The sequence below is a fragment of the Onychomys torridus genome, chromosome X (genome assembly GCF_903995425.1).
Source record: "Onychomys torridus chromosome X, mOncTor1.1, whole genome shotgun sequence".
Classification (NCBI taxonomy): Eukaryota; Metazoa; Chordata; class Mammalia; order Rodentia; family Cricetidae; genus Onychomys; species Onychomys torridus.
Genome location: NC_050466.1, coordinates 20404276 through 20418064, shown reverse-complemented (window position 1 = coordinate 20418064; position 13789 = coordinate 20404276). Strand labels below are relative to the sequence as shown.

General features: G+C 40.1%; 1 protein-coding gene across 3 annotated transcripts in view; it reads left to right on the top strand.

Annotated features, from left to right (window-relative positions):
* The window catches only part of Tmem255a (transmembrane protein 255A), a 53890-nt gene that overhangs the window by 7313 nt on the left and 32788 nt on the right, over positions 1-13789 (top strand). For all 3 annotated transcript variants that reach the window (XM_036174449.1, XM_036174448.1, XM_036174447.1), the window contains exons 3-4: positions 8740-8802; positions 11217-11306. In XM_036174449.1, the coding sequence (XP_036030342.1) occupies positions 8740-8802; positions 11217-11306 (153 nt within the window). The remainder of the gene's footprint in view (positions 1-8739; positions 8803-11216; positions 11307-13789) is intronic.

Below are 13789 nucleotides of genomic sequence, written 5' to 3'. Positions count from 1 at the left end.
TTTTCCTATATGTGATAGAGGCCACCTGATCTTGCCTGGAGGCTGAGGACACTGGCACCTCCACTTTTTATGGCCAACAGCATTCATTCATTTGCAAAGTGGTCCTCCTAGGAAAAGGTATGGGAGAAATATTCTTAATACATGTGTATTTATTCATTTGTAAATAACATACACACTCACACAATGTATGTAAAATGGAAATTCAAACCTTAGAAGAAAATGAAATTCCAATTTTAGTATCTTATTATACAAACACTAAAATGTTACAGGATGTTATGCACTTAGTGTGAAGTTTGTCATTAAAGATAAGGCCTAGAAGCCCTTATTTCAAATGACCCATGAGCTATTTGTGAATATTTTTGGCTGGATTCTTATCAAACATGATAAGTTGTCATTGGAGCCACTGGTCTTTAAAAAATTCTTTAAAATATGGCTCTTACAATGTATATGAGTAAAAGCTTGTGTAGAAGGTAGAAGTAGCAAAGCTGCCATTTTTCATTGGTCATTTGTTATCAGGATCAACTCCAATTTGTAATTCCCCAATTAGGATTTCCAAATCTCACATCCATCTTGTTAGTACTAACTTGGTTAAAAACTGATAATATAATCTGCTCATACATAATGCCCTATCATTAACAATTGACTGTTTGGAACTTGCTCTCTTCACAAAGGATAGCACCCGTGATAGAGAGATGCCAGTGACAGTCCATTTGTGGAAAATTAGTAATAACTTCTCTTTTTTATTTCAGATAACAATAAATAAGAATCAAAGTTCTAATGGTTTCTTTTCTTAGTCTAGTGGATTGTTTACTCTCTCCTGCAGTGCAATCCATTTTTTCAAAAGTGGAATTTGCTACAGCAAAATAATCTCATTTACTAGCTTGGTAACATAGTGAGACACTGTCAAAACAAACAAAATCCCCTCTATGAATAATGCCATTGAACCCCTAAATCTTCAGTCTAGAGATTGAATCTTATTTTAATACCAGTTAAGTGATTCCTGAATTGTAATTGCTAGAGAGTAGAAAGACATTAAAAATGGTATTTTTTAAAATATATTTTTAAAATAAATTTTTTTAACTGAGCAAACAGATCAGGCATGGTTTTAGGTCTCTGTCTGTCTTTCTCACTCTCTCACTCAGAAGAGAAGGGGTTAAAGATGATGCCTTTAACAAGCCTTCACTATGAGTGACCAGCTTGGAGCCTGTTGCCTAGGTCACCAATTCTATTCCACAGTCTCACTCCTCAAGAGCCCTTTCAAAGACCAGGCTTGATGTTGGGGCTGACATAAGCTGAACCTCCTTCAAGCCCAAGGCTGCTGAGGAAAGGGAAGGTACGGCTCCCCCAACTTAGGGCAGGTGTCTCACAGACACCAGTTGGCACCCAGTGCCCTTTGTTAAACATGTGATGTGAGAACTCACCATGTCCACTTCCTGTGGTGAGGCAAGAAAATCATCTGTCAGCAGGATTGGGTTTTATTTTTAAAAGCAAGCAAAGAGGAGGGGAAGAAAGTGGGGGAGAGCATTTTGGTGGCTTGGAAAGGAATTGATAGGCTCTGTGTGACTTTGTGTGCTTCAGGTAAGCTGCATTAGTGAAATATCTCCAACTGAAGAGCAAATGCTCAAGCCGAGATCCAGAGTAGCTGCAGGCGAAGGGAGGGTATTTTTCATGTTAGTACAAACCTTTTCGGTAGAATATCTGGCTGTGGGAGGCTAGGTTGGAATACATTAACAAAGGAATAAGGACTCATGAATCCTGTTATTCAAGTACTTGATGTTCAGCTAGCACTGGAAATTGAAGCAGTGGGTCTCTCTCTCTCTCTCTCTCTCTCTCTCTCTCTCTCTCTCTCTCTCTCTCTGTGTGTGTGTGTGTGTGTTTCACAAAAAGAAAACTTAATAAGAGAGCCACCCTGAGAGGATTGTATTTCCCCCGCCTCCCCACACTTATTGGTTTAACTTTTACAAATTTGATCTCTGAATGTCTGTGGATCATTTCTTCAAAATGGGTTTTAATTATAGAGTGAAGCAGAGAAGATAGCAGTTTGAACAGTCAAAAATCCATTTACGTTTATAGGTCAGATAGTGTTATAGCAAATACAATTAGGACTCCTACCTCTGCAGCAGTAAATGCCTGGGAATGGAGTGCTTCACTAATTGAATAGTTTTGGTTATTAGGGAATAACTATATAAACTCTTAAACCTGTGATTTCCCCACCCAGGTATGAGCAAGAATGATGTGGTGAGCCTGTGAAAACTGCAGATCTCTCTTCCATATCCCCAGAGATTCTGATTCTGATGGACTCTATGAATGTGATTTCTTTTCATAAGCTAATCTTTGACCAAAAAAGTAATACAAGCTAAATATACATTTTACTAGTCACCTCAGGGAAATCTAATTTAGGTGCACCAGCAGCAAGATGGAGAACTAAACACACTAAAACAGACTCAGCAGTCAAACCAGGTAGAGCACAGACTGGAAAGAGGATTTTCCGCTGACAAATAGGTCATTTTGAATACACGTTATAATTGTATGGATATGTGAAAACATTTCAAGTTATCCTCAACTCAGCCATTTTGTTCTCTACTTCAACTAAGTGTGTTAACAGTACATGCAAACTTGAATATTAAAAACAGATAAATTATGTAGAGAATATTCGATTAAAAGAAAATTTGACACACATTTCATTTAAATACTATGACCTTTGGCATTTCAAATACAGCAGGTTTTAATATGCAGTGAGGTACATTATAATAGCATGTTAGTCTACCTGAGCTATAATGTAGTATTGGCATTCTAAGGAATGTATATACACATGCCTCTTTCAGGATGAGCTAACCTGTACAGGCTGAAATGTAAGGTTTTTAAACATAAACTGATAAAGATGAACTGGCTTGTGATTTTTTTACTGTCCTCCAATGTTTGAGGCGTCTTCCGTTTCAGAAGAGTTCTGAGGGGCTACTTTGAAAGCCTAAAAAAACCCACGAGCCTTGGTTATTGAAAGAGGCCAGGGGAGAGGTTGCCCCTTGATCAGTGAGGAAAACCTTTCTGGCACTCTAGTCTCAGGGTTATTGTCCTGTGAGGCCCTGTGTTTTCTTTCAGCATAGAAACTGAGAAGTTCAGATCCATTTCGTGGAGAGTGTTAGTTGATTGAAAACCATCTAGAGGCACAATGGGATTTTAGCAGACAGGGACAATGGGAACAGTCAGTAGAAGCCTTCTCCAGGCCCACATTGCTTTCTTTCCCTACACACATAAAGACTATGTAAAGAAACATAAGGACGTTGAACACAGGAGCCCTGGAGAGTTGGGTTTTGTGATTATTGTAAATGAAACAGACATTCAGAAAGTTCAAGTTTGTTCTATATAGTACATTTGAAGGATGAAATTTGAATCCTGATGTGTTGAACAAAACTTGTGTAATGGCACAAGTATCTAACCTCCATTGTCTCCTTCTTGGCCCCATAGCATACCACTCAGCTCTCTGAAGAAGCACTCAGCCTGGCCTCCCATTACTTCTGTTTTCCCAGCATTACCTGCTTATAATTTGGGCTTTTCTGCTTTGATACTACCACTTACAAAGTTTTCCAAATGTTCTCTCTGTTGTCTCCACTAAATCCTGTCTATCATTCTACTTAATAGGAGTATTTCTAAGCTGATGGGGTCTACAGTGTTGTCTACTATCTTTGAACTCTCTACTATTGAAGCCTCTTACTGCTGGTTCCTGGAAGACTCATCTTGCTTTGTGTTCTCTGTTGGACTACATTCCCATTTACCTTTGTTTGTACAGGTCCACAGTTTCTTAGGCAAGATACACTTCCCGATTTAGACTTTAATTTTGGAGAAAATTATAGTGATATACCTTCTAGCATTCTAGTAGGGAGGTCTTTGGAAAGCACAAATGATCAAGTTCCTTCATAGTTCTATCATAAAATATGAATTTTAATATAAAGTATGGTGAAGATTATAAAAAAATCTCACATTAGTTCAAGATCAAGCTGAATTAGGTATCAGAAAATTCTTTCAGTTTCCAGAGATATTTGAATTTCATAGTTATAGAAAAGGGTTGTGGACTACTTCAGCTAACTTGAGCCTAAATCTCACTGTTCTTGGCATCACATCCCACCTCAACACCCAACTCCAAACCATAAATCAAACACAAGATATGCCACAGAGTACATGCCCAGTTAATATTTTTTGAGCCTCTGTCTTGGGTGACTGGTTCAGGGCGTGGGAATATGAATAGGCAATAAGGTCCTTCAGTTAGGTGTGATGGCTCATTCCTGTAATCTCAGTGCCTGACAGCCTAAGGCATGAGGAATGACAAGTTTGAGGCCACCTGAGTTACAAAATGAAGGTTTGTCTAAAAAAATAAAAGATAAAAACCTCAAACTAGAAATCCATAAAAAACCTTTCAATCTGATTCCAATTTCTAGTAAGTTGTCTTTTTTACTTGACAAATGGAGGGCAGCCAAAACAAAGAAAATGAGTTATTTGTTCAGTTAGTGGGAAACAGCTATGAATGCCCAAAGGTCTAGACCTTTCTTGATTCTATGAAACCCTTGAGGAGGAGCCACAAAGTACCTTGCCTTTTGGAAGTCTCGCAAGCTACTATTACCATTTTAAAAAAGTTTCTCTTTATTTTATGTGCATGGGATTTTCTTGCATGTTACTTATTTCTTGAACAACACCAGAAGGGGGCCTTGGATCCCCTGGGATTGGAGGTACAGGTGGTTGTGAGCCACAACTTGGGGGCTGGGAACCATACTCAGGTCCTCTGGAAGAGCAGCCAAAGCTCATAACCATTGAGCCATCTCTCTGGCTCTGTGAGAGCTAGCATTTAATTAGAAGGCAGCTGCCCATTTTCAGGAACCTGGTAGCTTTTTTCTTTTCACCCCCTGAGCTCTCCCTCAAATAGGATGTCTTACTCTATCCCTGCAGAGAGCACTTTCCCTAAGGAATAGTAATGCCCTCTTACTTTAAGGCCACTATTCTGTAAACACTGGCCTGGATGTGATAGCACTTGCTTTTAATCTCGGCACTGAGGATGCAGAGGCAGGAGGATCTTTGTGAGTTCAAGGCCAGCCTGGTCTACAGAGTGAGTTCCAGAACAGCCAGAGAGACCATATCTTAAAAACAACAAAAACCCACCAACAGCTGCTGACCTCTAAGGCCTCAAGATGTGGCTGTTGTTAATTAGATAATCTGAGGGCTAGTCCTGGCTTTGAGATTTAGGTGCTGTAAGAGGGAATGAGTTGTTACAATTCTCCAGGCTTCTGCTTTCCCTCTGTCAAATGAGAATGATAGTAACACTACCAAACTCTGTATCATTCCTACAATCAAAGATGGGACACAAGTACACATTTAATGGAAAGTTCTTCAAACATAAGGTTTTTCAACAATATTGAAGAGCTTATCCACCTACCATCTAGGTAAGTGATTTCTTTCACTCATCACTCAACAGATGTTATTTTTTTGCCCACTGACCTCCACACATCCTATGAGCCCGGATAAAATATCTCCTCTTCTATGGAAATTTAGCAGTACCTTTTACTTAGCAGCCCACCTGGTACAAGTAGTACTACATACTTCATCTCCTTTGATCTTTACAACAACACTGTCTCATAAATACTTTTATGATTCCCATTTTAAATTTTTTTGGATTACATTTATTTATTTAATTTTTAATTTTGTGCCAGGGGTAGGGTGGGGAACATGAGCAGACATGTCACAGCGCAGGTGTGGAAGTCATAGGATGATTTGGAGAAGTTGTTTCTCTCTTTACACCATATGGATCCTGGAGATTGAACTCAGATTATCAGGCTTGGCATCAAGGGTCCTTCCCTGCTACATTATCTCATTAGTCCCATGATTCCCATTTTACAGATGAGAAAGTTGAAGCATGGAGTGTTTAAGGGACTGACCCAAGGTCACATGGTTTATGAGTAGTAGCAGAGCAATGGTCTGGAATGAATTACTCTGAGCTCGCAGAGTGCTTTGCTTTTTATATCCTGTGGCCCTTAACTTACAGTCTGGGTCTCTCACTAGACTGTGAGCTCTTGGGCGGGGGGGGGGGGTGGGGGGGGGTGGGGGAGTGAGGCGTGATGTCTCTTTATAGATTTGACATATAATTTTTGTTGAGTTTTACAAAGTTGAATAGATTGGACTGAATTACACTGGGATGAGAAGACGGGATGAGGCAGGAAAGGAATGGCAGCAGGTGCGAGAGGCAGCTGGTCACATGGCATTTGGAGGCAGGAAGCAGAGTGATTTATGCCCATGCTTAGCTAGCTTTCCCCAGCCAATGAAATAGTCATGCCCACACTCAAATTGGGTCTTTCCCCCTCAGTGAAACCTCTCTGGAGACACCCATACAGGTGTGTTTCCATGGCGATTGTAAGTTTTGTTTTGTTTTGTTTTTTGAGGCAAGGTCTCACTATGTTGCTCGGGCTGTCCTGGAACTTACTTTTTAGACTAGGCTGGCTCTGAACTCATGCTTCTCAATTCTGTCAAATTGACAAGCATTATTAACCATCATACTGTCTTAGGGAAAATATTGTTGTTTGGGTTCAGAAGATAGTCTATGAATATCTGTGGAAACAGAGAAGCTTTTTGATTAAAGGATGTATTTTCCCTCTAAGAAGTTACATTCTGAATTTCTATAGTCTCCACAAGTGGCTCAGAATGCCACAACATAACATAATACTGCAAAGAATTCCTCTGTAAAAATAAAGCTATGGAACATATTGGAGGAGGAATGAGACAAAACATGGAAATGCTTATGGAATAAACAGTGATATCAGGGTGGTTCGAAAGTTAAATGACTTTTGGGTCAGTGATATGCCTCAGCAGGTGAAGGCACCTGTCACCAAGTCTAACAAGCCGAGTTTAATCCCTAGGACCCAGGTGATAGAAGGAAAGAACTGACTCTTTGAAGTTTTCCTCTGACCTCCACTCACACACCATGGCACTTGTGTGTGTGTGTGTGTGTGTGTGTGTGTGTGTGTGTGTGTGTGCATGTATGCATATAAATAAATGTAATAATAAGTCTTAAAAATTTAAATATCTTTAAAAATGTAATACTGAGGACAGAATGGCTCAATGGTTAAGAGCACTGGCTGCTCTTCTGGAAGATCAGGGTTGGATTATTTCCAGTATCCACTTGCTCACAACCATCTGTAACACCAGTGTTAGAGAATATTGCACCATCTTCCAGCCTCAAGGGCACTGCACACACATGGTGCATAGACATACATGAAGGAAAAATAGCCATACACATAAAAATTACTAGAACAAATATTTTCTCAGTACTTACTATATAGCAGGTGCAGTTATTTGAATGTACTGTTTGCGTTAATCCTTACAAAACTATAAGATAACATTACTGCGGTCCCTTCTGCTTTACAGACAAGTAAAGAGGCTGAATGGTTAGTCAGTTCTAAACTGCATAGACATTAGTAGAAGATCTGGGTTTGCAAGCCAGACTAGCATGATGAACATGCTTACACTTGTATACTCTGAGGCAACACATTTTAGTTATACTTCTAAGAAGATTGGGAGGGAAAAAAAGTATATGTCAGTTGTGGCATGAGGCTAATCTCAGTAGCCTGGATGGGGTGGGCTATCATTCATACATATCAGCTTTGGTTTCCTAAGAATGATTGCTGGTCCTGCAGAAGGAATCATTGCTTCCCTTTAGTCTCTTCCATTTTGGGGATCCCAAGGCAAACAGTTCCCCAATTGTTGGGTTCATTAGATTTCGCAGCCTAGGTGGAAAGCTTAGGAGTCAGGTTGAAACAGATGCCCCTGTGAGCCAAGGTAAAGCTGAAGGTATAAACTAAGGCTGTTAGTGAGGCTAAAGAGAAATGTAACTACATCACTGAACTTGTGTTAAGATTTATTGGTCCATTCTCACCACTTTTTACTTCTTCCATTTCCATATCCATCAATAGCTATTGGTTAGCGATCATTTTCAGCTGAGACCAGCAGGCTCAATCCACTAATGGCAGAGCCGAGAGGGCAGTGGGATCTTCTACACTGAGCCATAATCCCAGCCACTTAGACAGGGAAATTGTTTTTCAGGGTTTTACACTGCCATTTCTGTTCACCCTTTAATGAATGCTTTCTGTCCATAAATGAAGCAGAGATGGAAAAAGAGGTGAATAAGTGCTAACATAAATTGCAGTAGGTCAACCACAAATATAGGCTTTCAAAAAAAAGTTCTTTTACATTTCTATTTTTTTTTTAGTGTGGGTTAAGGTGCTTGCTGATTCCTAAAGTACTTCCTGAGTTTGATTAGTATGCCCGATGCATCAAAAATTGCCTTTGCAAACCTTTATTCTGTAATCCATGCTTCAGAGTGCAAGGTCCTTTTCAAAACCAGATACAGATCAAGCGATAATGTGGGCTTTCCACCATTATATGTCTCTTATTGAATCACCAGTCATATGCTAGGTAATGGATATTAAAATTGAAACAGCCAGGCTCTAAAAAGCTATAGTTGACCTTTCCTTTTAGTTTGAGGGCATATGAGTTTCTTTTTCAGTGTGAGTCATACCTACAAGAGAAAACTGCAAATAATAGAATATACTTTCTTTGTACATAGTGTGTTTGTGTAAGAAGCTACATGTGGCTTTGACATTTACACTCCAGTTCTTTTCCACTATCCTGAATCATGGCCAGGGACTAGAATTACTGTGTGGGCAGGTTGATTGTCTTCTTAAATGCTATGTTGCCTTACAGCTTGGCTTTGGATCATTCCTTGGAATCATCGGATCAAACCTTATTGAGAACAAGCGGCAGATGGTAAGTTTTCATCCTTCTAGTAAGCTCAATGTTTATGTGGATAAAGTAACACATATCTTAAGCTTGTGCAAATTTGGCCACGAAAGAAATTGTTACTTCACCTTTTCCCCTAACCATCAGAGAACTGATATGGGACTGGTTTGCATCTTGCCCAGTGTCTCCTCACTGACCTACCCAATCTCTAAGCTTTCTCCTTCATTCTCAAAAGAATACTTCAGGCTGTTCAATCAGACTTCTGTTTTGGCCTAGAATGCCCATGGTTCTGTGGCATATAGTACTGCAGCCCTGAATTATTGTTACTTTTGTAGCTTCCTTATAGGTTATATAATCTTTTGGAAAAGTTTTCACAAAGGGTTTTTACCTTTTAGGAGATTTTAGTCTAGGGGACTTCAATTAAGAAAACAAGTGTAAACTGGGCATGGTGATGCATGCCTCTAGTCCTGACACTCAGGAGGTTGAGAAAGGAGGGTCAAGAGCTCAGTTCAAGATCACCTTTGAATATTCTTGAGTTCAAGGCCAGCATGAGCTACTTGAGACCTTATCTCAAAACCAAAAACCAAAACCAAAAAAATAGAAAGTAAATGCACTTGAGACATAGATCAGACAAATTAAAATTATGAAGTTAATCTACAGTATCTTTGAGTCTTTGCCATCCACAGTTAAAAGCCAAGTGTAAAGCTGAGAGGAAATATCAGCATTTAACAGGAGGTGAGGTTCACTGTCCTAATGGAATCCCCCAAATGCAAGCTGATGTATTCTCCCGGATGAATTTTGAGAAGGCAAGGGGTAGAATGGATAGGCTGAATTGCAAGCATAGCACAGTTTTACAGAATTACAAATCAGGAAGCCTGGTGAGTGGTCAGACGTTGGACTGATCAGACTCCCTGTGGACAAGTCTTTGTGGCATCCAAACTTTGGCAATGGGGTCTGTTTAATATCAAGCTTAATCAAATGATGTAATAGCTCTAGGGACAGAACTCTAACCATGCATTGTCCCTAGCTGCCAGGGGACTTCTAATAGTTTCTTCTTCCATTTTACCTGGACTTCATCCCTTGCCAGTTGCGTTTGCACTTTGGGCTTGACTTATTCAAAATAATGGGGGGAGTTTTAATTGTAGAGATGATCATAGCATAGCTAATAATGCCAATTTCATGACATCGTTCATCCATTATTTACCAATTATCTGCAGTGCTGTGAAGTGAGATTTATGGAGAGAGGTTTCTGAACAACTCCCCAAGGAGATAAGTATTTCCTCTCAGCCTGCTGAAGTAGGTGAACCCTAGGGTACCCTTGGCTTTGATTTTTTTCCCTTCCCCCTGGGGAATAGCTTGATGCCATGTTATTTCCTCCTCTTTCTCCCCAAAAGCCTCAAGAAAGAAAAATGCTGATTCCAAGTAGTTCAGAGGGTCAACCATGGCAGATTGTGGGTTCATATATTATGTCTCATTGTCCTTGGAGACATTCTAAAATTGTGATGCCCCTACACCTTGGGTTGAAGCATTGTCTTGGTATTAGAAGACATACTTAGGAAAATTTGTTATCTAATGTGATTAATGAATTTGACAATCTGGTTTTGTTTTTTAAAATTTTTCTAGCTAGGTATGGTGGAGCATGCCTGTATTCCTAGCATTTGGGTGACTGGATCAGGAGTTTAAGGCCAGACTTACCCATAAAATAAATTTGAGGCCAGCCTGGGCTTCATGAGGCCATGCCTCATAAAAGAGAAAAAAAATTCATATACCACACAGAATGTATCCATTTCAGAGACTTCAATCCTTGCAAAATTTCTCTGGCATTTAAGTGTTAGTAAATTGAATGTCCCCTTTCTTCAATGACATAGAAGGGATGTAGAGTTATGCAGGACCCAAGCATCACTCTTGTTATCATCAGTGTCCACCGTGTCATCAAGCAGCAGAGTTAGGGGGTACAAAAGCAAAGGACTAGGAGTTGCTGGGCACTAGTTCTTCTGTAGACTAAGTAGAGACATTGGACACACTGTTTCCCCTCACTGTGCCTCCATTCCCACATAAATAAAATATAGGGTTGGATTACATGATGTCCAAGGTCCAACATTTTTCTAAATCTGAGGATGGAAGGGCTATGCAGTCAAATTCCTTTCTGGACAGCATGCTGGATACCAGCAAGCTTCTTGGTTTGGTGCTCACAGAATGAATTTATTAGCTTACCCTGAGAATTTATACAAATATTGCTTCAGTTGCCCCTTCTCTCCCTCCCTGCCTATGCCATGCCCACTCATCCTGCATGACTTTAAAAAAAAAAAAAAAGCATTCCCCATCAGTGAGTGACAGACTAGAGTTCTGCTTTGCCTGGCAGTCTCTGGGGGATTACCTAGTCTCCAAAAGCAGCAACAGTGGAAGGCTAACAGACATGTTTCTTTTATTCCTTTCTGCAGCTGGTGGCTTCTATCGTGTTTATCAGCTTTGGCGTGATTGCAGCTTTCTGTTGTGCCATAGTTGATGGGGTCTTTGCTGCCAGACACATTGTGAGTATTATTAGCCTCAAGTTGAAGTAATTGTGCAATGCTACAAACTCTCAGTGAATGTGTACTGAATGCTTTGAGGGACACACATGTACAAGGGAGAAGGAAGTTCTTCTTTCTTCAGTAGCTGGTAGTCAAGGTGAAAACATCAACGAACAGTTCAAGCATCTAGAAAACTGGGTGTAAACTGGTAGAACACACCCTGGGTGCCATAGTGCAGTTTATAGTGTCTTGGATTCCAGAGCACAGAGAAGGCTTCCCAGTGGCAATAGGGATGGGTGTAGCCTTTCGGCATGTGCAATTTGGAAAGGCAAAGACAAGGGCATGGGGTTAGGGGAGGGTTTGGAATTAGTCGTGAAGGTAGGGATAGAGAAGCAGTAAGTCATATGACTTCCTAGAAGCAATAAAAGTATCCAACCTCCTACCCCCATTCAACAGCTACAAGAACAGACCACGAGGACAAAGTTACCTTTCTCAGATACCCAAATCGTGCTGTTCCTGTAACAGTGGTTGGAATGTAGTGGTGTACTTGGATGTCTGGAGAAAGATTAGTGCGAAAGCCTCTACCCTGAGTTCAGTCCTTCAGTCCAAGTGTTAAATGTTTCCCACTCGGTAGAAGCTATGTAAGGGTCATTTTTACTCCTGAACCCTAAATGTGTGCTTCTTATCTGGAGAACTCTGGACTAGGAGCATGCTCTCTATAAAGGACCTTGCCCCCTTTTAAACTCAGTTCTTTGACAACTCCAGGCATGTATATAAATGCATCCTTTAATGGATGATTACTGTCTCCATCCCTCCTCTTTTTATCCCCTATTAACAGCCTATTAACACCTATTAACAGCCTCTCCTCCTTCCCTGTCTCTTTCCCAGATTCATGATTTTTGATCTTGTTTGTGACTTTGTTTAATTTGTCCAGGGCCGTCTGTGTGACCATTTTATTGGGATTATGCATTGTAACCTGGTGGTGGAATCAGAAATCACCAATGGGCACATAACTGTAGGCAATGACATCCCTTTTACTGAATTTAACAGTAGGACATAGTTCAGGAATATGCCAGGGCTTCCTGGGACCCTGTTGTATCGATGCTTGGCTGTTAATGGGCCCACTCTTGTATATACCCAGAAAAGTCATCCATAATTGTTGGAAAATGTGTATTTTCCCTGAAGATGGCATTTTGCAGCCCCTTTCCATAGCTTCTAGCTCTTACATTCTTTCTGACCCATGTTCTACACTATTTCCTGAGCCTTGGAGGGAATGGCATAAATGTCATGTTTGGGGCTGAGCACTCAACTGTCACTGATTCTCAACACCTTTTTCAACTGTAAGTCTCTGCATTTATCACAGTTCACTAGAAAGAAAAGCTTCTGTGATTAAGGCTGAGAGTGATAATTGTCTATTTGTATCAACATATATATTTAGAAGCTGGTTCAATGCTATGTCAGTTCAGCTAAACAATGGAATTAAGGTCTCCCCTAGGGCCCATGACTTTCCTCACCATGCACTTTTAAGCAGATCACAGTACTAGGTATAGATTCTCTCCTATGGGTTGGGCTTCAAATCCAACTAGTGAGTGCTTGATTACCACGCTTAACAGTTCTCACTAGTGGGTACGACATGCCTGGCAGGTTGGTATTATAGTTCATAGTGTTCAAATCTGGGTAGGACTATTACCTCCCCCCAGCAGCTTACATAGTGCCTTCTGGCCCTTGACCTTCTTACCTGTTCTGTTTCACACTGTTCCCGATTTCTGGCCCAGGAACAACTTTTCCATTAATCACAGTAAGCATGTTTAGTGCCTAGAACACATCATAATTTTAGGGCCCCACAAAATGCAATTATTTCTTCTCAAATAAGAAGAAAAATGGTGAACTTTTAGGTTGAGACAAAAAAGACTGGCACATACCATAAATATATTTGTTTTTATACCAATGCAGTCATAAAACATACTTTAAAAATACTTTTCAGTGGAAGAAGGGGACTAGAAACAAAAGAGCCTTGGACATAAGAAGACCAAAATCAAGAGTGAGATGCAGCAACTCCTAAGCCTCCAGAACAAACTCAGTTTTTCAACTGAATTAAACTTGAAAATGAAAGTGTTTCATGAAGTATTGGAAATTATGTTTTCTAAAATAGTTGAATTAGAGCAAAATTAGCTTATCAGAATTTTCTGTGAATCAAATGGCATGTTGCTATGCTTTTGTCATTGGCTAATTGTTAAGGTCATTCAAAGACATGTGAAAGGTATGACTAATTCTGGGTTAGAATGATATGAGACATCATTATTTCAATTGGAGCTCTTTCTTGAACTCTTCTTGCAGACAGAAGAACCAGCACATTATTTGCCAAGATCAAAGGATCTCATTATTGTTAATGCCATCACCAGCCTCTGAAATACTAGCTTAGGAAATAATCTGGGTAGGGAGAAAAATAAGGCATGGGAAAGAGATGCCCTTCCTTTGATTTGTTTTGAGAGCCAAGAATATAA